Source organism: Mytilus trossulus, chromosome 2 (genome assembly GCF_036588685.1).
Source record: "Mytilus trossulus isolate FHL-02 chromosome 2, PNRI_Mtr1.1.1.hap1, whole genome shotgun sequence".
Taxonomy (NCBI): Eukaryota; Metazoa; Mollusca; class Bivalvia; order Mytilida; family Mytilidae; genus Mytilus; species Mytilus trossulus.
In genome coordinates this window covers 93,960,656-93,985,174 of record NC_086374.1, presented here as the reverse complement: position 1 = coordinate 93,985,174, position 24,519 = coordinate 93,960,656, and the positions used below count along the sequence as shown (strand labels likewise).

Below are 24,519 nucleotides of genomic sequence, written 5' to 3'. Positions count from 1 at the left end.
AGTAACAGAAAAAAAATCATCTATAAAAGCTCTGTAGTAGTTTAATATTTTATTGAACACAAAAAATATCAATAGAAATGATTTGAATGAAGTTTTGTTATAACGATTAAAATTTTTGACAAACGTCGAGATGATATTTTTTGTATTGAGGTATTGGATTTTTTTTCGTGTGAAAATTAAAGAAAATATTAAGAGAAATCAAAAAATGCTTCCTCCTAGATCCCCCAAATGAAAGGAAATTATCAGTCCTTTCATGTTAGGACATTTTACTGTAGTGTAATTTTCTAAATAAAAATGAATAAGTAAACAAAAGATACAAAGACTTCTTCCTCTTTGACATGTAACACCTGCAGCATATTAAAATCCATTCGCCAGACATTTTATTGTTATTGGAAATAATTTCGAAAACATACATGTTTGGGTCAGACATGTGTAAAGTTAACTTGTATTTTACAATTTATTGTTTACTCTCGTTTCTTTATTGTCGTGGCGCAACATTATAGTAGTCATCTATATCATTCTTCCGTCCATTGCAATTAAAAAAAATACAGCACGGCGAGAAATAAAGGCAACAGTAGCATACCGCTGTTCATAAATCATAAATCCATGGCCATAAAACAAAATCAGGGTAGAACACTAAAACTGAGAGAAACGTGAACCGGTTCTGCTATCAGACGTCGTGTTAAATTAAAAAATGCCGCTTCTAAAATAAAAAGGGGAGATAGATGAAATTAATCAAACCCACTTATACAAGGGAAAATTAATATGTTATTAATAGGCCTTGGTATCTCTTGGAACGTTCTCGTTGGAAAAAGGTGACAAGACACTACGTGCTATATCATCTCTTTATGTGTATCATCAGTAACTGCTATGGAAAGTAAGGTGGAATGTTACTTAGAATATTTAACACAGTTGTTTCAGGTATATGCAAGTAAGTCAGGGAAAGCAAAAAACACGAAAAATTTTGAAATTAAAGGAAAAAATAGATTCATGAAAAAAAAGTGGGAAAGAAATATATATAAATAAGTATCTTCGTATTTTTTACTGTCCTACTTTTGTTTGAATTTATTTAGGTTTATCTATCCTTCACAAATCTGGTACTAGTATTGTATTTCTAAATATGTTGTGTGTGAGCTGACAAATTTGGTCCTACCAATGTCCTACAGTCTCTGGAGGTTACTTTTCTATTTTTGTTTTAGAGCTACATGCACTCAATAAGGAATTATCTTTAACAGGTGCTTATTATACATAAATATAAGTATTTTGGTAAACAATTAACTCTGTGAGTATCATGAAATACAACATAAGATTCAAGATTTCAAGATTTATTGATAACGCTCAGACACAGTATAAGACATAAACAATAAGAGGAACTGTCATTAGTACAAGGATAATAATTTTGTAAACCAGACGCAAGTTTCGACTATATAAGAATAATCACACATGCAACATAAGACAAACTGATTAACAGACAAACTAGCAGTAATTATAGAAAATTTCAATTGAATATCTTTTGACTATGAACATTTGGCAGAGTTTAATTGTCAAGAAATAAACGGAAATTGATTTCTATAATTTATCATTTTACAATTAACTGTGGATTCATTATCATTCGTTGGATACCAATTTTCGTGGGGTTCGTTGGAACAAGTCAACCACAAATTCTGGTGTTCAACGAATCACAAACTCTATAAAGGCTTGCATACAGAGACTGCTAAACCACGCAATCAAGTACCTCGGAAATGCAAGTTTTCCAAAATCCACGAAAATTGATACGCATGAAAAAAAATTAGTCAACAGTATTCAGTTGTCAGTTACAACTATTCATTAAAATACAAATTATTACCATTCGACAAAATAAATATTCCATTGATTTCAATCAACATATTGTTTATCTGTTAGTCTGTACAAATATATATCAACTATACCAGATAACGTTAAAATGTTAACTTCCTTGTTTGGGTTATTGATAGAAGCTTTTACCAATACGATGGCGGTTGTTTAATTAATGTGAAGATGTTAAATAAAGCTACGTTTCTAACATATTTTTTTAAAACAAAGTTCAACGTAGTTATCTTTGAATTTGTAAAAAAAAAATGCCTGTTCGGGAGTTATAACTTGATAATTTTTTTTATATAAAATAATCTCTATTAACACCATTTCTTATAAATTAATGAGGTAGATGTAATAGTACAACCACATGGTATTATTAGAGAAAAATGCTCACATAATCATACCACTTCCGTCGCAAATTCCATGCTTTGGAAAAGGAAATCAACAAAAGAATTGTGATTATAAACAAATAATAAGGTGCATTATGCCTTTATAATCCTATGCTTCTAAGAAAATGTAATCTCATTATGATTCTGTATTAAGGAGAAAGGAATATAAAAGTGTATTCAATTTGCACATGATTTGGTGAAGTAATCCTTGAAATTTATAGTTATAAAAAGAATAGGAGATGCACAACAACATTATATGCACCAGAATCTGAGACACTTTTAATATTTATTGAAATATAAATATGTTTAGGGTGGAATGGCAGCTCCAAAATTTACACCCAAAAAAGGCATTACCAAGTGTATTCCTTTGTAAGGCAACAGGTAGTTTGTCAAGAAACAAAGAATTTGCGCGATGGCATCATAAGGTGAAGAGTCCATAGCAATTTCTCTATGTTATGATAATGGTTTATGCCGAAATGTTAATAGAAATGTGTACTACAATGTGCAGACCGAATGAATTTATGTCCCCCCTCCCCAAAAAAGCTTAAAAACCCCATTGAGATGAAAAAGAAAATGAGGGGTGCCAATTACATCATGTCAGTATTATTCTTCAAAATTCTATCAATAAACTCATCATAGATACCAGGACTAAATTTTGTATATTTTGGAGAAGAAGAAGAAGAAGTGTATATACACTAGACGCGCGTTTTGTCTACAAAAGACTCATCAGTGACGCTCGAATCTAAGAAAGTAAAAAAAAAAAAAAAAGGCCAAATAAAGTACGATGTTGAAGAGCATTGAGGACCAGAATTCCTTAAAGTATTGCCAAATACAGCTAAGGTAATCTAGGCCTGAGGTAGAAAAACCATAGAATTTCAAAAAATCAAGCGATACAGGAAATTCCAACATAATGAGAAACGAAAAAACGGACAATAGTCAAATGAACCAACCATCCGCATTAGAAATTGGTGGTTTAATAATAGAATCTCAACTATTTATAATAACAGAAAAAAAACATCTACCAAGTAGTTACATATACATAGTATGAAATGATAGAAACACAACATTAAACTTAATACCAGAAAAAAAAAATAGAACTACAGCATAAAATTGAAATCCACTACAGAAAGTAATAAAAACCAGCATCCATTACTAGACCTTGAGTATATAGCGTAACTTTGACAAACACATTATAAAAAGCAATTTTGTCTTTCCATAGAAAAGGAATATGGTATTTTTAAAAACGATATATAGAATATATTTGGATTCTCTTTTATGTATACACGTTACACTTTTCGTCCAAAAGGAAAACCATAAGAGTAGACAAAGACATAAATTTGGATAAAGTCACTCAGTCTTGTCATCGAATGTCAACCAAAGGGATCGTAAATATTAGATAAATAAATAGTTTCATAATCATAACATTGCGTATGTATTATTGCAACTTTAAAATACATCTTATACATATGAATAATATTAACCAATGAGAATAAAGCTTGACAAAAAGTGTCCAATATATTTTTAACATATGATTTCACTGTTTACTATAAATATTCAGCCCAGAAAAGACATTATATTATTAAATAGTAAAAATGAAAACGATTTTCTTATTTTGCCTTTTGTTTGATTTAACTGAAAAAATATATGGAGTATCATTGTCCGACTTTTATCCATTTGGAAATAGAACTGGTGACAAAAGGGCTCCAACAAACGATGATGGATCAACTCAACCAATACCGATCAGCAGCTACTTTCCGATTTTTAATCATCAACATGACTCCTTAATTGTAAGTACTATTTTGATACTTTTACTTTGATAATCCTTTCTATTGTGATTGAATTATACTTTTCGCAAATATGTATACGGAAGATCGTCCATTACCAGTTGACGTTTTACTGGAATAAGCAAACTTGTATTAAATATGCATCTGATTTCTAAGACAAATCTTATTTTAATACAAAGATAATTTTTGATTGAAAATGTTAAAGTAGACTTTTGTCCACATCAACTCAGATGATTTCAGTATTTTAAGTATTTGATAAAAAATAAAATGTGCTGTTTATGTATTCATTTTTTTATATAGCAAGAAAACGAGATTTTTTCTGAAAAGATTTCATATGAGCTGTCAGATCATTAAAGTGTTGTCTTCGAGGATAACCATTATAAAGTATGAATATTTGCACATCCTGAAGCACGATAAAAATACGGGCTTGAATTCTTTATTATGTTTTTTTTTTAAATAATATCTTAATATTATGATCCAGTATTAGCAAACCTTTATTTTCTTTTTTGTTATACACCTATACTGGCGTTGTCAGCGAAATACCAGTTTGAATATTTTATCGTTTCTTTGGGTCTCTTTCAAACTTATAAATGTAAATTGTGAAATAAAATACAAAAATCCTTGTTATATTTATCTCAGAGAAAACAGAAAAGCAGTGAAAAAACTAAACGAAGTGTATTCAAAGGCGTTAACTCGTGTTGATGAAAACAAAAATGTTACCTGGTTCCAGCTGAAACTGTTGATATAGATAAAGGAGGTCCAATAATAATATAGGCAAAATATGCACAATTGGCTCTGAACTCGATTGGTTTCTTAACTTATATCCCAGCGCAATTTCAATATTTAGTCTAAGAATATCTAGACATTTATACAAGTCGAAAAATTCGCAAGAGTTGCATCTACATGTAAAGAGATTAAACGTCTTATAGTTGAATATATATGATATAAATCAAAAGGTTCTCATAAACTGATTAGGAAGACAGTTAAACTAGAATATTGTATAATTTGGACGTAAAATTTTGATTGCGCATCCTTTCAATTACAAGACAATATCGGGGTGTTTATCTTTCAAATACTTTGTACATGCATGCTCATCAAAATTGTTGTAATATTTTATCAATATAAACGAAAAGAAAAGAAAAAGAAAATGTAAGTATCAGCAGTCTAAAGCACATACCATAGCCATCATTTTAATCTAAATCAAATAATCTTCAATAATTAGGTCTTTCCACTTTTCTGTGGAAAGACCTATTGTTTTTCTTCTGATTATTTTTTTTTTTTTCTTCCGCCTAATTTTGTTCTTGCGATAAACATTTGTTTCGCAATATGTCGCTTAGATATTTGGTATATGATATCGAACAATTGATGCGCTTTTGAAATTTATCCTGCGTAACCGAAAACTTTTCTTTGTAGGAGTTATCTCCCCAAACACTGTTTTCCTTGTGAGCGCAACTCCTTCGCAACCGTAAAATATTATGACAAATTTATTTTACAAAATTGCTCGTTATATCCTTCGCATGATTTGTCCTATTTTGACCGAAGTGATATGAACGCTCCATATGAGAGTTATTTCCCCTTATTTATTTGATATAAGTGAATTGCATTTATAACTGGTAAACCATAATTGATAGAGACCTAGGATCTTTTGATTTGAGGTCCTTGGTCCAAAAAAATGAAAATTAGGTCAAGGTCAAAGGTCAAGGTCATATTCTAATTTTTGAATATGGCTCATTTCCACTAATTTCCAGAAAATGTATAAGATATCGACAAATTATTTTTTCTAAATTGTTTGTTGCGACATGTCGTAACACGTAAATTTTGATTACAAGGGTACGTTGAATGTAAAAGGGAGTTTTTTCCCCTTTGGTATTTAAAAATACGCGTATGGTGATATAACTCATTAACTTAACATAATTCAGACCTATGGTCTTTTGATTTGAGGTTCTTGGTTAATGACCTTGAAATTGATCACAAGGTCATAGCTTAATTTGACGTTCTTGATTTTGACCTTTGCTTTTACCTCATGTGTATACATAATAAAGTCATGAGACTTTTGACAAACGGTATTAAACCATTACACCTTGAAAAAACAACCGGAAGTGACCTTGTGTAAACCGGAAGTAGCTATTTATTGTACTTTATTATATAAAAGTATATAGAACAAGATATTTTTGGAATCAGTGTCCAGTAAATAGTCAAATATTATCGGAAATAGAGTTTTTCAAACCAGAAGTAAGAAATTATCTCCCTTATCTAAAAAAATATTGTTTAGAAACCATATATTTTTGGAATCAGCGTACAATAAGCTAGCATTTGACGATTGAAATGACATTTTAAACCTATTTTTACACCTTTCATATTAAAATACATTGTTTTGGTGGAAAGACCTTCAATTGTTCTCTGAACAATTGGTTTTTAATTATATTATAATATATTGTTTTAATCTGAGTGTACTTTTATTATCCTTTTGTTAGACTCAAATTGGTCATAAATTGATACATCGAATTTTCTACAACTAAGTGACTCGAGGGTCTTCCTCCATCTTGGATTTTGTAATAGCAGATAACAGTTGGTCAAGATCTTTAATAAAATGTGCAAATTTTGAGAGCAGTGTGTAATTCATGCGTAAGACTTTTATGTAAATATAGTAAATATGTAAATATAGAAAATTATATGTTATATCATATATACAGCTGTAATTACTAATAAAACCACCACATTTGTGTTTGGTTATATTATTTTTCAACTTTGCCAAATAAGGAAAGATAACTCAGATAGTATTTGAAGTAACTCAGATAGAGTAATCTTATAATAGAAAGTGTTTTGAATTTATCTATTTTAATATGTAGCAAGAAAACAAATTCGGTGCTTCATTTTTCTTTTTCTTATCTAAAAGCATGTTATTAGAGTTATATTCTCACATTTTATCTTAAAATTATATCATATCGTTTTCTTTCAATCACACAAAATTAGATTTGCCATGAACAATCTATACAAAATCTGACAATTTTGTACAACCTGTATCGTGACCCATACTTTTTATTATAATTGTGAAACAAAAATGATAAAAACTTCATTTTGACAAATCATTGAAATGATCTAGGGATTTAATTAAGACGCTCCAGCCACCTTTAAACAGCTTTTACAATATGAGTGTTTATCCCCATTACAAGAAATCACCGAGTTGTTCGTGTGGTATCGTGCTAGTTGAGTCATTTGCTCGATTCCTATTAGATCAAACCAAGATTTTAAGAAAATGCTGTATGCTGCATCTTTGCTTAGTATGAAACATTTTGAAAAAAATAACATGGGCAGGCCGAAAAGATCCATAATAATGTGTCCTGAAACGGTAACATGTCTTTAACGTATTGTATCTGTTCTTCAAATAAGCATGTTAAAAAAAGCTACTTAGTGTGCTAGAATATAACGAAGCAGAGTAATTATTTATATCATAGTAAAATAGTATTCTATATGTAATGAAAGTTTATAAACATTTAACATCAGTCTTATCCATATATTCGTTCCAAAAAACAACACACGGGATGTTAATGAGCTACAAGAATAGACCACCGATAGTTAACGTATCTACAATACAGCATACTAGTAAACTATAATTTGTATAGCTCTGACAAATTCTTTGTCAAATTGTATCATTTTGCTGGTTGTTTTTTTTTTGTTTTGTTTTTTTGATGTTAAAAAATAGTTATTTAAATTGACGTCTGTTTTGTAAACAGGTTAACACAAATGGAGTCATTTCCTTTCTGGGAACAATGCGCACGTTTACTCCTAGCGCATTTCCACTAGCTAGTGAACGTAGAATAATAGCACCGTACTGGGCTGACATAGACACAAACAATGGTGGCGATGTTTGGTATCGCGAATCAACAAATCTTACATTGTTGGGAGAGGCGTCGGAAGAAATACATGAGATTTTTCCAGAACAATTTAATTTTCATGCATCGTGGATGTTCATCGCAACATGGGACAATGTAGCATTTTTTGGAGCTGATGCTAATGGCACACAAAAGGTAATGGATAATTCATTTAGATATGTAGTTTTGAAAAAATAAAAATGTACATTTCAATGTATAACTTTCTAGATCCCTCATAGAAAATAAGAATGTGAGTGGGGCATCCGTGTACTATGGACACATTCTTGTTTTATTTTTAAACAAATATTCTTATTAGACCTTTTCCACAAACCTTGACACCGACTTAAGACATCTACAGTTTACAGTTAAAATGACAGGGTCATCTCAAAATGACCAATAAATCATTAACAGCTGTTACTTTATCGATTATAAATTATTTTTATGAAAGAACGTGTTTGAAAAAAATGTATGAATATTTTATGTGTCATTTGTCTTAGATGTACTTTTATGACATTCACGTTAATATTTTTTCACCTTTAAGTAAATAATTACGGCACTCATGTTCCATCGTAATCTGTTGTTTTCTTCTTTTTAAATCTAGATTTTGATTATGAGTATTTTGATAAATGAGTCTGTCAACTCAGATTGTCTCTCGTACAAACCAATAGCGATTACTTTTAGTTAGTTTTGTAAGTTACCTACGAAATTTGAGTTGGGAACATTCTAACAGGACTGTCCTTCGGTACATTACAGTTTGTGTTTCTCAACTTTTGTCGACACCACTTGTTGTACAATCTTAATTTTCTGAGAGATAAAAACTATTGATTTTAAAGGTCAAAGCAGAAGAGCACCACAATAATAATAAGTGTCACATGGACAATCAAAATAATCATCGTGTGATCAATAATATTCTTTTCCTATTTTAATTTTGAGACAGACCCTCATATTTCACTTGTCGTAGTCGTTCTCAACTGTAGGTGTAGACAACTGTTGAATTTTTTTATGCGATATATAGTTTAAACACTTGTCCGAGGAATCCGCCTCCCAACCAACATGACCGACTTAAACAAATAAGGCTGAAATGCATTTTTTGTTTATCATTTTTATCTTATATAGAAACGAATGAATCATTAAGAACAAACATGTTCAAAATATTGAGATCTTTCTTTCATAATGTTTTTTATACGCCAGTCAAAATTTTGACGGGACGTATTATGGTATACAAATGTCCGGTGTCCGTCCGTCCGTCTGTCCGACGTAAACATGTCGCACCGTAACTTGAGAACGACTTATCTAAATTTCTTGAAACTTAATATCGTTGTTTCTTATGACGGCACTTTGTAACTAAAACAGGGGTGTGGTTTTTTTTTCACATGTCGCACCGTATCTCAAAAACGATTTTTGATTATTGCTTAAAACTTTACACACTTCTTAGTTATATTAATCTTAATATCTGTATACTTTTTGGTGATGATTCAAAATTTCATTTTTGAGTTATTGAGTATTTTGTAAAAAAAGGGGGAGGTTTTTTTTACATGTCGCGCCGTATCTCAAAAACGATTTATGATTATTGCTTAAAACTTTACACACTTCTTTGTTATATTAATCTAAAGATCTGTATACTTTTTGGTGATGATTCAAAATTTCATTTTTAAGTTATTGAGTATTTTGTCAAAAAGGGGGAGAGGGTTTTTACATGTCGTGCGGTATCTCAAAAACGATTTATGATTATTGCTTAAAACTTTACACACTTCTTTGTTATATTAATCTAAAGATCTGTATATTTTTTGGTGATGATTCAAAATTTTATTATTAAGTTATTGAGTATTTTGTAAAAAAGGGGGAGAGGGTTTTTACATGTCGTGCCTTATCTCAAAAACGATTTATGATTATTGCTTAAAACTTTACACACTTCTTTGTTATATTAATCTGAAGATCTGTATACTTTTTGGTGATGACTCAAAATTTTCACATGTCCCACCATGTCTCAAAAACAATAAATGGTTATTGCTTTAAAATTTATAAGAAACTATTTATGATTATTGCATAAAAGCTCATGGCGCAGCTGTTTATTACGAATTTGTTTCATTTTTACGTATTATTTTGAAAACTATCACCCTTAACTTGTATAAAATGTAACATTTTAATCTATTTTTTAATTCAATCGTCACTGATTTGTCTTGCTTTGTCGAAACCCACGTCTGGCGTACAAAATGTTCAAGTGTGGTATCTGTGTATCTGGTATTTGCCTATTATTTTGAAAACTGTAATAGATAAAAAGATACTTCAAAAACAAATTTTATCACCAAGACAAGATCTGCAATTTTGCTATTTGTCTTCTTATATGAATTTTCACTTCTTAATAAAGGCAACAGTGTTATATCTATGTTCAAAAGTTATAAATCGATTGAGAGAAAACAAATCCGGGTTACAAACTAAAACCGAAGGAACACATCAACTATACCAGGAAAACAAAAACAACAGGGACACCAAAGTGCACTAAAAACAAACGCCAGCTTGATCAATATAAACGATCTATATAATAACAACAGCCATATTCCTCACTTTTTACAGGACATTTTAACTCAGGAGTTAACTCATACAAAGATAGCGTCCCACTGTTCAATTTAATTTTTTAGAGATGTACATTTCAATGTGTGTTGGTTACAAATGGACGGCATTCTTTCACCATATTTCTGTATAACAAGATTGAATGGACAACAGGTACTGCCAGTAATGGTGACAGTACAAGTGGATTAGGTGGAATTCCGGCACAGGTTAGTATACCTTAAATACCTTGCAAACAGTGCTGACCATAAAATCAATTATAAAAGTGCAACCAGTCTTACTTCTTTTGAACACTTTAATACGGAAGAACTGTATGCATAGGTTACAAGGCACGAAACGCCTCATTTTTTAAGCTGACAAAGCTCATCAAGCTTGTGATTTATCATTTCTTTATGACAGTGAATCGGTGAGGTTTTTTTAATTACATTTAATATTGAAAATAAGTCATATAGTTGTTGATCATAAAAAATGTTGTCATTTGTAAATTAATGGAATCAAAGGTATGTAAAAGTAATACGTAAATGAAAATAAGAAGCAACACAAAGCCCACATTTCACAGTGCTATATTTAGTAATATCTTTAAAAAAAAACAACCTTAACGATCCAGTTCATTTGTCAGATTTTAAGTCAGATCAACGAAAGGACAATGTAAGATAAGCGGTTGTCGTTTGTTTATGTGTTACATATTTGTTTTTCGTTAAAAATTTTTACATAAATAAGGCCGTTAGTTTTCTCGTTTGAATTGTTTTACATTGTCTTATCGGGGCCTTTTATAGCTGACTATGCTGTATGGGCTTTGCTCATTGTTGAAGGCCGAACGGTGACCTATAGTTGTTAATGTCTGTGTCATTTTGGTCTTTTGTGGATAGTTGTCTCATTGGCAATCATACCACATCTTCTTTTTAATATTGCAACTGGCCACCTATTTTTCCCAAAAATTAAAATGAGTATGACCTGTTTAACATCACAATATTTTAAAAGCGCATTATCAAATCTTTCAAAAAATCAACAGAACTGTCATGATTATGTGTGTTTAACCGATTAAATACCTCGCCTTTTACCTCTTAATTCGTGAATTCAATCGAAATCGTAATTTTGAGACCCTTCCAGCACAATTTTAACTATGAATGGACGCGAGTACCAGGACGATATTTGTGTGTGTTATAACCCGCAGACCATACAGCAGTGTCCGGTAGCTAGCCCCATAGCTAAAATCGCAGTTCTAGGTGAGGTTAATTGTATTTCTTGAACCTAGTCGAATTCTTAACAAACTGTATATTGTCCTCCGTCTACTCTGTTTCCGGTCACCTCTACGTTGCCATCAAGTAGCTAGGCCAAAGCCCTGACATTTTGTACCATATTAATATCCTATTCCTGCAAATTGTCGTGGACAGTAATGTCCCGTATCTCGTCGTGACTTATCCCTAGCTATCCGTATTGCAACGTAATGAAATCTTGCCGTCCCGTGACAAACTCGTACCAAGCCGTTGTGTAACCGTACTAGAAAGTAGTAATCATTCGGGCCTACGAATAAGTACGGTTTTGACTGAAACTTAAACGGATTGTACGTTCTAATACGGTTTAGTAAGGTTTGATACGGTCAATTGATCCGTGGTCAAATTAACCTAGGCATAACCTAGCTGTGTAGATGAAGCGCACTTCTGGCAAACTAAATTATAAACCTGGCATCTTTGGTCAGTTTAATATTATTATATACGCAAATTTTTCATGAAGATAGATAAATGAAATGTAAAATGCTTAACCAGCCCAGAAGTAGAACGAGTGAAACTTTTTTAATATCATTTATTTTTATTTTACGCGAATAAATTTCAGGTTGGATTTGATGCGGGTGATGGTTTAAACTACTATGCAATAGATGCATCAAGGACATCAAATATAATAAACGTAACACAGATGTCTAACATCGATTTTCCAGGGAAATTAATTTTTCGTGTAGACAGTACTTCAATTAAAAAAGGTGGATGTAATGTAGAAGGTAAGATAGCTGATAATTTTCTTTAATACACAATAGAAGTCAACTTTGGGAGACTTCGTTTGTATTCATTTCCTATTCAATTTATTCTAATAGACTATTTTCATTTTACCGACTTTTGTGGAGTTTATATTTTTTATGTGGTAGGACAGTATAGTACTCAAATGTAAAAGCAACTTCAAGAATACAAATCAAGCTTACAATAGGTATAATTTTGAGGATAAATTTACTGTATTGTGTTTTCTGTACATGAAAAATCATCGTAAAACAGAAAACATTCACGCCAAATTACACCTTTTATGTGTTTGTTTTTACACCTTTTGGTTGCTCTTATCTTAGTATGAGCCTGTCTTCCCACATATTATGCACCCTTTCGAAAAACTATATAATCCACAATCAAAAGTCGGTTATGTGAAAAAAAGTCTATTGATAAGTCAAAGTATTTTCTGCAAGGTATTGGAAACACAATCTTTCATTGTTCTAACCAAGTTAAAAATGGCAAACACATCGAAGTGATCACAGAGCTGTTGTTTTTTTATCTTTATATACAGACTGTCAAATCACCATAAATATAGCAAACAACAAACAAGGGGATTTGTGAGACGTGTTAATCTACAATAAACAAACAATTTTGGACGAAATACGTTAAGCTTTAAATGGACCCGAATAAAAAAAATGCCAATACATTTTTCAATATAAGCTTATAACGATCAACAATAGAATTCACATTTCCGGATCAACAGCAATATAAAGACTTGAGTTAAAACAACCATTAAAATAGAGTGTATATGTCCCTTGTATAGAAACATGTCTAGGGGGAATATCGTGCGGGCATTCAACACTTCACATGATAACTTCAATCTATGAATTTTCTATTAATAAATAGAAATCAGAACAATAAAAATCAAATCTGAAAAGCTAAATCGTCAATACCGATGTTATACATGGCAACTGCTACAAGTACGGATACAAAATGGTCGTAAAAGTTCGTATATGCAATAGAAAATTAAAATTAAAGTACATAAAATGTTTATATACATGTGCACATTCAAGGCTGTACAAACTGTCGATACCTGTATCTTGGTATTACACAAGGTCATCTTTTTCTCTGCCTGTTTTTATGTCTTTACACTAAGCTCATTTAAGAATTGAAAGCTCCTTTTTGTAACTTTATTGAGGTGTAAAAGCGTTGACAGAAGTACATTTTGTATGAAGCGTGGAAGCTGTTTATTCTAAAAATGTGCACCCGGTCAACGCTTTAACAGCCCTATAAAGTTACAAAAAGAAGCTTTCAATACTTATAATTCCTTCTTTTTTTTTTTTTTTTTTTAGATAGGATCATGATAACACGATTTCTATCAAGTTTTTATTTATTAACCGGTGCACTTTATTGTGGGACCTCGTGTCATCATGAATGATAAATTTTATTGTGTAATGCAATCGATTAAGTAATAACGCGAGATATTTAGTTAGCCAATCAGAATAACGTATTATAATGAAACATATATCTAATGTAATGATTGAATTTTGAATGTGTACTGATATATTTGTTTGTCTGATATGCATGATTTTTTTTATAGTTGTTAATGGCTTTGCACTTAAATGTCAGTAACTGCTAGTTCTCTCAGTCCTGTATTTGGTGTCTCTTAGTTATTGGATGTATAACTATCCGTCAGTTGTTGTTGCTTGTTGCTGTGTAACATATTTGCTTTGTTTGTTATTTTGTACAAAAATTATGCCGTGAGTTTTCGCGTTTGAAATGTTTTACTTTTGTCATTTCGGGGCCTTTTATAGCTGACTATGTTGTAATGGCTTCAATTATTGATGAAGGCCGTACGGTGACATACGGTTGTACATTTCCGTGTCATTTTTCTATTGTGGAATGTTGTGTCATTAGCAATCATACCATATCTTTTCATTTTTCTAAATTGTTTTTTAAGGTTGTAGATTTTGAAATAGTTTGAACTCACTGAAAAGACATGGTTGACTATCAAATTAATTACCTGACGCAGTAAAATGGTACCGTTATTTTCAATGGTTTTCATTTATTGTAACACTTATTACTGTTTCTGTTGTTAAATTTCATTATATGCAAGTAATCTACAAAATTGAGAATGGAAATGGGAAATGTGTCAATGAGACAACAACCCGACCATAGAAAAACTACGACAGAAGGTCACCAATAGGTCTTCAATGTAGCGTGAAATTCCAGCACCCGGAGGCGTCCTTCAGCTGGCCCAACACAAATATATACTAGTTTCGTGATAATGAACGCCATACTTATTTCCAAATTGTACACAAGAAACAAAAATTAAAATAATACAAGAACAAAGGCTCCTGACTTGGTACAGGCGAAAAAATGCAGCAGGGTTAAACATGTTTATGAAATCTCGACCCTCCCCAAATACTTGTAGCCAATGAAGAAAGGTAAACCCATAACAATATGCACATTAAAAATTCAGTTCAAGAGAAGTCCGAATCTGATGTCAGAAGATGTAACAAAAGAAAATAAACAAAATGACAATAATACATAAATAAAAACAGACTACTAGCAGTTAACTGACATGCCAGCTCCAGACTTCAATTAAACTGATTGAAAGATTATGATTTCATCATACGAATATCAGGAACAATCCTTTCTGTTAGGGGTTAAGTATCATACCATCATAACATAAAAGAGAAGAACATAACCCGTGTCATACTAAATATATATATATATATATACAAAGGTACACTCACAATAACGCCAAGAGAAGCAACCATGCTTGGAGGAACAAAGCTTATTATATCTGGGCCCTGTCTCAACCTTACCAAAGCAATAAGTCTATTGATGTCAGATGGAACGGATGTACCTTGTCAAAAGTTCAATCAGTTCAGTGTGTCCTGTATTTCTCCACCAGTATACAGGACAGGCAAGGAAATTGTTGTATTGCGTCTTACACAGGCTAGTAGCAATCAGACATTGCAGTTTGCTGGAGTTTTAAAAATTGGTAACTTGCAATTTCATTTTATATTTTATGTGCATCTTACATTCAGTTTAATTACTAAAGGGATGTTTAACGACCTTAACGTGCTGTTAAGCCCTCGCATGGTCGAATTTAGATATGATTTGTTCAAGCACTAATGACAATTATCTTATTAATAATAAAAAAAGAGACAACTTGACCAAAACAACAATTAAAAAATTGAAATATGCGACAAAAAGGCGGTTAGTGAGTGTAAACCGACGATTTTATGATTAATGCTTTTCAACTTCGTACTTTATTTGACCTTTCTAACTTTTTGGGATTCGAGCGTCACTGATGAGTCTTTTGTTTACGCGCATCTGGCGTATATACAAAATTTAGTCCTGGTATTTATTATGAGTTTATTTAAATAAAAAGCGACGAACAGAAAAAATCCTTACAACTAAAAATAAATACAAAATTTGTAAAACAAAACAACGAATGTGAGAGGAAGAGTTGATCGACAAAATATAATAGTAGTAAGAATAGCGACAAGCAGACACATTCGGTCAACAGAATGATAAACAACGCAAAATAAATAAAATTTAATAAGCAGCTGAGTGTTCAACTTCTTCTCACGGACAGCAAATAAGTTGTAAGTCAAGACGTAATGAAAATTGAATTTAGGTAACACGAGCAGGTTTTACACAGCGTATTGTTAAGATGAAATCTTTAGAACCCCATGTCGGAAATTTGATATAATGAATTATGCAACAAATCGGCAAGAAGATGCCAGATGATTCTGAAACCATCAGTTAAAAAAAAACAGAAAATACTATTACATATCAAACAGCTAGGGAAAGATATCAAATCATTAAGAATTATGATGGTTCGAAGATAATTATACAACTAAACGTCAAATAACTTGTCCTTACTGGTGTAACTCAAATTTTCATATTTGGTTACATCCAAGCCAAACTGTTTCTAATTTCATAAATTTGCTGCAGGGAAGATAATGTCATGGGGGCAAATTGTTCGCAGGGGACAAATTGTTGATAAAAAAAAGTTATCAAAGGTACTAGGATTATAATTTAGTACGCCAGACGCAGGCGACGATTGGGGATCCCAAATTCAAAAAGTTGTGCCAAATAGGCTAATAATAAGATAATCTATGCCTGGGATACAAAAATTCTTAGTTTAAAGAGAGAAACGATACCAACGAGTTATATAGACCATACATCGATCTAAAACAAAGAACACCATCATGATGGCAATAAAAAAGACGTTTCGTAAACCGTAATATATAAATATGAGTGTCATTAGCACACAAAAGATAAAATGTATTTCACCACCTCAAAAAGAAAATATAGTTCCATGTTACATTGCAATATAAACTATATATTATAGTTAATCCTGCATTGGTGAGACATGTGTTAACACGTGGTCAGTTATCATGGAGGCACGAAACACCTGTAGGCATAAAATGGAAGCAATCCGAACTAAGGTTCTCGTTGAATAATTCAATAAGGGTGGATCTTTATTACCTACAGGTTCGTAGAAAAATATATTTAATTTATTTTATATATCTTTGGTTTGTTTTTCTTTTTACATTCTAGGACAACAACTGAATAAAGAGTAGTTACTTGAAAAAAACACACAATCATAACAGAATTGAAATTATTAATCAAATCGTGTACCATTTCGTATGCACACAGTACTGTACATTTGATATTTCTGTAATTCAAGAAATTTTACGTGAACTTGTGTATTATTTTTTTTTCCTTAGAAAAAACACAGCCAAATAAAACTGAGTCACCATTCCTTGATTTCCATATTGAGCCCAGCGGATATGACAAGGGGGTTATATAACTTTCAACTAAACTTCACTGAAGAGGCTGGCATAGTCAAATTATCAACAAACGATATAAACAGGTAAATGAAATACCAATAGCCCACTCACTAGATGTTATAATGCATACCTTTTTTTCTTTAACACATACAAAATTAAAAAGAGTATACACTTTTGCTCCGTGGATAAGATATTAAAGTATTTTGTACAAATTCTTTTACATTGTTATAAATATTTTCTTTTTGTATCTCTAATTTAAAAAAAAACTGGTTATGTTTAAGGATTAGAAAGTCAAGTTTTGTACTTTAAAGGACACATCGGATGTATGTGAAGACATTTCGCCATAATTTACCAGTTTAATATATACTTTTCTTGAAATGTTACTAGGTTTTGGGAAATATTCTATTACATCATTAAGTTGGGTTTTTTTTTTGTCATTTTGGTAATTTTTATCGTTTTATTTCAGTCCATATTATTGGTCTGATATGTTTACAGTAAATGTAGACTTTGACCATAGCCAGGCAATATGTGACAAAATGTTAAACGAGGATGAAAACCTTCCACCTATAGATACAGATGATGTACAACCATGCCCATGTACTCTAAATGTTGCCAGTTTAGATACAACTCGGTTTAGTGTAGATCACTTCTGCCACAAACAAGAAGGATCTGCATACCAATGTGCAAACCAACCATTTGCTCAAATCTGCTTTAGGCAAAACGTTGCATCGTAAGTGTGCTAAATGAATAAATAATACTTAGCAGATTTTAATGAAAAACCTAATCATAAAAAGACCGAACTTTATTGATAAGAAAGAATGAAGTGCATTCTCTTTTAAATATAAAATTGAGAATGGAATATAGTATATTTTACTGGACAAATATGTAAATATAAAACCAGATGTTTTCTAACAATATGATAAATATTTTGTAAAATTATCCATATTTGTTGCAAATTGAACTACAAAAAATATTTAAAAGTACTTTAAATTGCACGAGTGCCATTAAAGCTAGATATTCAGATTATATGACGACTGAAGTTGCCATCTTGTGCTAAAAATGTTGAAATCAGTTAATTAAAAAATGATTTTAAAATAAAGTGAGATATGCACCAATGAGATAGTAATCTAACGTTCGTAATCACCATGGTAAAAAAATATTTAATCATACGTTTTTGTAAAACAGATCACGTGGATACGACCATCAATGTTGTTATGACGAAATAGGCGTTTTAATGAATCCAAATGGATATTATGGAAGTGGATATGTAAACAGATACCATTACCATGGTGACGGGACAGAAAATATTCCATACTTTTCCAACTTCATGTATGACACAATACCATACAAACACTGTTGCATCTATACATCTGAGGACTCGGAGGAGGTTGATTCAAACTTTGGTAACTGTGCTTCATTTTATACCAGACGGCCACCTAACTCATGCTTAAACTATGTTCCACCAAGACCAGGTAATAAGCAAAAAATCTTACTAAGTTTTAGAAAGTCTCTTAAGTGTCAATATGAAGGGAGATTACATACTTTTCATATGGAGAATAAAACGTTGCTTTTGCAATTTCACAGACAACTTTTATTTTCAATTTGAGATTAAAGTCAAGAAACCAAGAAAAAGGACGGAGCAATAACATCATTCCAACATGAATATGGTCTATATTTCTCAGCATTTCAAAAACAACTTTATCTATTGTTACATCGAACATCAGAAATGACCAACTCGTTAACTCTGGCATCGTTTGTCCCTTTTCCGTGAATCTATTATAAGTGCATTATAAACAACACGCAAAAACACACACACACATTAAAATATTTAATGTAATACTTAGCAAATGTGAGTATCTGGTCGATTCCGAAAAGAAAGAAATGAAAATTTCTACAATTAATAATTCAACATATCTAATATTTGTTTAAGCTCGAGTGTCAGGTGATCCACATTTTGTGACATTTGATGGTCATGCTTATACATTCAATCCTGCTGGAGAATTTGGAGCGCTTTCTAATGGTAACTTGTCATTACAATTACGAATGGAACAGATTGGAAGTTCTCAAGGTATCCTCATTTTATAGTTCCATTAATGAAGTAAGGCTAAAATTATACAACGACAATGTTTCTTTCTTTAGCTTTAAGTTTAATCATATTTATGCTTTCTCTGTTACAATCAGAAAACATTCATAATTTTACAAATAGATTTAACAGTATCGTTGTGTATTAAACAAGTATTCAACTGGGGTTATTCTGTACAAGAAAATATTTCACATCCTTATTCAGAATCAATTTAATATATAATTATAATGCAAAGTTGTGTATACCAAGAATGTGAATAAACATGATAAATGCATTCAAATATGGTAGTTGAAAGAAACATTATCAAACACTTATTTTCAAAGTGGCTGTTAGAAACATATATTTTGCTATCAAAAGTAAAAACAGTTTGAAAACTTGGAAAATTACTTCGAGCTGTATTAATTTATTCATACGAAAAGACATCGTGCAAATATTAGTTTAATACGACTAGAATTATCAGCAGCATAACTGGTAGTATTGGTAGAACATTTATTTATCAAATACTATTCGTTTATGTATACTATTGATAAGTTAAGAAATTGTCTATAACTATTTTTTCAAACAGATTTTATTACCTTAAACTATTATTTTCGTACATTACCATCTTAATTTTAATCATTAGTGTCATTATAGGGATCTGTGTAGTATCGCCCGTTCTTGACAAACCAGTACTTAATCAAATATTTGGGGGTTTTCTATTTCTAGTTTTGTATGCAACTAATAAGTGTACAGAACAACAATCATGTCAAAAATGAAAAAAAACCATTAATTATGAGTATCTATAATTATTTGGATAACAGAAATCATTCAGCAGTATGATCATGTTAATGTAAAATGAATCATATTAGGATTATACTGCTATTAATATATATATTTATAAATTCATAATTATCAAGCTATTATCATTGACGATTAAAAACTGACAAAAAATTCTATATTGATAGCTAGTTCTGTCACATCATTCGTTGCACGACCATATCCAGGAGCAGACACAATTGAGGTTCAAACTAATCAAATACGTGGTATTGATGTTCTTGTGAACGGTACAGTATTGGATCTGGATTCGTCTATCAGCAAGGTCAATTCGGTTGAAGGTGATTTATTTAAGATTTGAAAAGCTATTGAGAGTCTTAATTGGAATGTTGTCATTTTTACAAACTTCAGAATTATGAACACAAATTAAAAAGGAAAAGTTTTGCAGTTAAAAATAATTTTAACTCAATTTTGATGATTGTTTTCATTTTTATTACATCTTCCTTTTTTGTATATTGTTTTAGTTTAATATATAAGTATATTCATTTCAAGCATATGCATATATTCTAAAAAATATATTTCAGGAACAAATATTGAGAAGATTTCTGATGACCCACCTACAGTAGTAACAACTTTTTACACAGAAGGGCTCTCCATTAGATCTTCCAGTCAACACAATGTTTTAAATTTAGTGATTTTAACATCCCCTGAGAGGCAAACAGGTATTTCCCCGTGATATATTAGAACTTAGGTGAATAAATGTAAAACAAACACGACTTTTTTTTTAGGATTCATTTTTTTTAGATACATACTCGATTTTGACATAAGCGGTCGTCACAATATTAGAATCTATGACAGATGAGACGATTTCAATTTTAAAATTATCAATTACTCCCACCTCAGCAGCAATATACCAACTTAATCAGCATAAAGTATATACATTTTTCCAGCTCATTCGGTACTCAAGTGATGGCAGCTACTAATCTGACTATAAAAATCAGTTTATATTCTGAAGCTTAATGAACCAGTGTTATGTCAAAAGATTTTTCGTCTTTTTTCTAAAACGACAGTACATCAGAAGGTACAAAGACTTTTGTTGATAAATATTCAGTATCAATTTCACAAATAATGATATTGTCGTGAAGTATAGATACTAGGTTATTACGTTGTTTGTCGTCTTATTAACGTATTATAGCCTTCTTTTTTATTTTTGTGTGTACTCTTTAACTCTTGTTGTCATATCCTTTTGGTGTGGATCGATATTTATACATCCCGCGATTGTATTTGTGTGTTATGGTCAGTTTTTATATTGTTGTCTTTCTTTTTGGATTATGTGCTTTGTCTGTAGATTGCCTACAAGTCATTTCATTTTTTCTTTGTTGACATGATTGTTTGCTTAGCATAGCGATTAAGATTATAATAGAATGTTGACGGCTGTTCTTTTACTTTATATGACGTTGTGTATTGCTTACACGTTGTTTTCAATATAATGGAATTAAATGCGAATGTCATACACGTTTTAGATTAAGATAGTTAAAAATACAAGTTTAAACCAACATTTTCTAAACCAGGAAATTCCTGTACCAAGTAAGAAATATAACAGTTGTTTTTAATGGGTTTATGTGTTTTAGCTTTTGATTTTGATATTTGATAATGTACTTTCCGTTTTCAATTATCCTTGGAGTTCTGTTTTTTTTTATTGTTCTTTTACTTTTACAACTCCTCATTTAGAAGTACATTATATACTGTTATTACGTAAAATTCTTATGACCAATAGTGAAACACGCCATTAAAGCCGTTCACTCAAAAGAGCAACATTAGATATAGGCACACTTTGCTGCTTAAAATTTCATTCTACAATATGAATATTCATTGTTTGTGTGCATGCTTTAAAGGTAATCTTACTGGTTTGTTTGGAGATAATGATGGTATCAAGGACAATGACCTTGTTTCTAAACAAAATGTTGTGATTGAAGGAAATGCATCAGCATCTGATATCCACCATACATTTGGATCATCATGTAAGTATCCTTTGCTTCCAAAGAAACAACGACTCTACATACTAGACTTGCATTCTAACACACGAATACAAGATATACAACATAAGGCTAATCTTCTTAAATTACAAACATAGTATGATTTGTTTAGTTGTTGGATTTGAAGTTTGACCATCTCAATCACATTTCGATTAAAACAACAACAACACACACACACCAACACACACACACACAGTTAAGCATCGTCAAAACAAAATTTACCCAAAAAATAAAAAAAACGCGTTTTTCTTTACAAGCTCTGCAAAATGGCACCAGACGAATTTTGTTTTAAGCAAGTCTAGAAATTAACAATTTTCTGTTTTGTACTTTTAAAGAATTGCACTATGTAAAAATACAATGAAATATTTTTTTGAAACTAAGCATTTTTTATAAACTGTAAAATTGAAAATCCTGATTTTTATGACAAATTTGATGTGACCAAACTTACTCTTTTACATCTGTGGACTTGGTATGCATGGACTTGTTCTTTAATTTTCCGTGAGGGAATTATATTTAAATCATTGGGAAACATAATATTCAGTAAACAAAATTGTACCTTCAACGATCGTAAGTGAAATTTCATTACTGTCGATGTTATCATAGCGTAACACAATGGACACTCTTTTAATTCTCTTCTAACAAGACTAACACTTTTTATAATGCACCAATTTCTTTACATCCTCTACTATTTCTTGATAAATATTTTTTAACTTGTGTGTTTAATTTTAAAATAAGGGAGAATAGAGGAAAGTGAATCTCTATTCACGTACGAAGGAGGGAAGACCTTTTCTTCATATCAAAATGAAAACTTCACCCCACTCTTTGTTATACCTGAGGATGTTCCGACATACGTAACAGATTTGTGTGGATCCAAGACTGAATGTATCTACGATACTTTGGTAACAAACAATACAGACTTTGGTCAGATGTCAGCAGATTCGACAGATCAGTTTGACTATGTGAAAGATATCACTGTTCAAAGTGAGTAAAATAACTATACCAATCTTAATGAATGAAGTTTTGTTTTTCATTGTCAGCTATACCGAAAGTAGTTAGACAAATATTGTTTTTAAGTGATTTTCAACAATGAGAAAACCCATATTGCAAAGTCGGCTATAAAAGTCCCCGACATGAGAAATATGAAACACTTCAATTAAGAAAACTAACGGCCCCTAATTTATATCAAGACAATTTACGAAGATAGTATGTGACAGACGTGAACCAAAGACAACCAGTTCGTGACTTGGGACGGCCAGCTAAATGGTATAGAGCGTTTAACATGATCGAATTTGCCAACCGTCCTCTAACCGAGGACAGTTGTAAAAGAATCAGTTTAAAAGGGCTGAATTCATCAGATCGATTCAAAGCAGAAGAAATCTAACAAAAACACAGACTGGAAGAAGCAGCGTATTTTATATCCTTCGCAACAAAATTTACACATCCTTCACAGTAAAATGACACAAATACCAAATCTGAGAGTGCTCGCATATACTGACAGTGTTGTGTATCGTGTGGATATAACATTTTTTAGTTGTGTTTAGAAGTTGATAAGATCTAGTATGTTATGCATGACAATCTAAGAAATGGTTTAATGATAAGTTGTTTTCATAATAGGGATGTCAACTCGGTGACGTTTTTACTAGTCGAGTTATCGTTAGATTTACAAAGCGATACTCGAGTACTCTTTTGAAAAAAAATACAAAATGGAAAAACGAAATTATACCCCTTTATACCCATATACCCGTACTGTTGGTCGTTGTCTCATGAACGTAAACCCCTTAACATTATTATGTAGGACTTGAAAATAGTAACAGGAATTTTATACTATTATAAACAACTACATGACAAAAAACTTATCAAATAATCTTGAAAAAAAACCATTGAATTATCATTAAAGGTGGGATGATAAGAAATAAATGAAGTCTTAAACAATTACTTAGAAACATTAATTTATCAACTTTTTCTTGGACGAAACGATTTTCCAACTTTATAACCAATAAGTCGAGTATCATTTGGGTATTCGATGCTCGGTACTACCAAGCAATACTTGCGTAATCAAGTACTCTTTGACATACCTAGTTCATAACGAACATTCATATTATGTCGACGGTCACCCCAGTCCCGCTACTTGTAGACAGCATGTAACTCTCTAAGAATATCATTGACATGTTTTATATGAATTCAATATTTTCAGGAATTTTAACGTAACGATAAGTTCATTATACTAGAACCAATGCTCATTTCCTCCAAGCGAACTTTGCCTTTACAAACTGTAGTTTTTTTTCATACGCTCGTCTATATATAATGCTAAAAAGTTGGGTTTTTTTCTTGATTCTATCGTTAACCTCAAGAACTAATGTGTTCAAGAAGGCCGTTGAAAGATAAATTTGTTATTTCTAAGAATAAAACTGTAC

General features: G+C 31.3%; 1 protein-coding gene across 1 annotated transcript; it reads left to right on the top strand.

Moving 5' to 3' along the window:
- Window positions 1-3,814: 3,814 nt before the first annotated feature.
- On the top strand, window positions 3,815-23,094 carry LOC134706104 (sushi domain-containing protein 2-like). The gene is made up of 12 exons (XM_063564812.1): window positions 3,815-4,009; window positions 7,741-8,016; window positions 10,518-10,655; window positions 12,280-12,442; window positions 15,169-15,406; window positions 17,700-17,963; window positions 18,419-18,705; window positions 19,164-19,301; window positions 20,261-20,410; window positions 20,654-20,791; window positions 21,965-22,090; window positions 22,841-23,094. The coding sequence occupies exons 1-12, from the start codon at window positions 3,815-3,817 to the stop codon at window positions 23,092-23,094; spliced, it is 2,367 nt and encodes a 788-aa protein (XP_063420882.1).
- The last annotated feature ends 1,425 nt before the right edge of the window (window positions 23,095-24,519 follow it).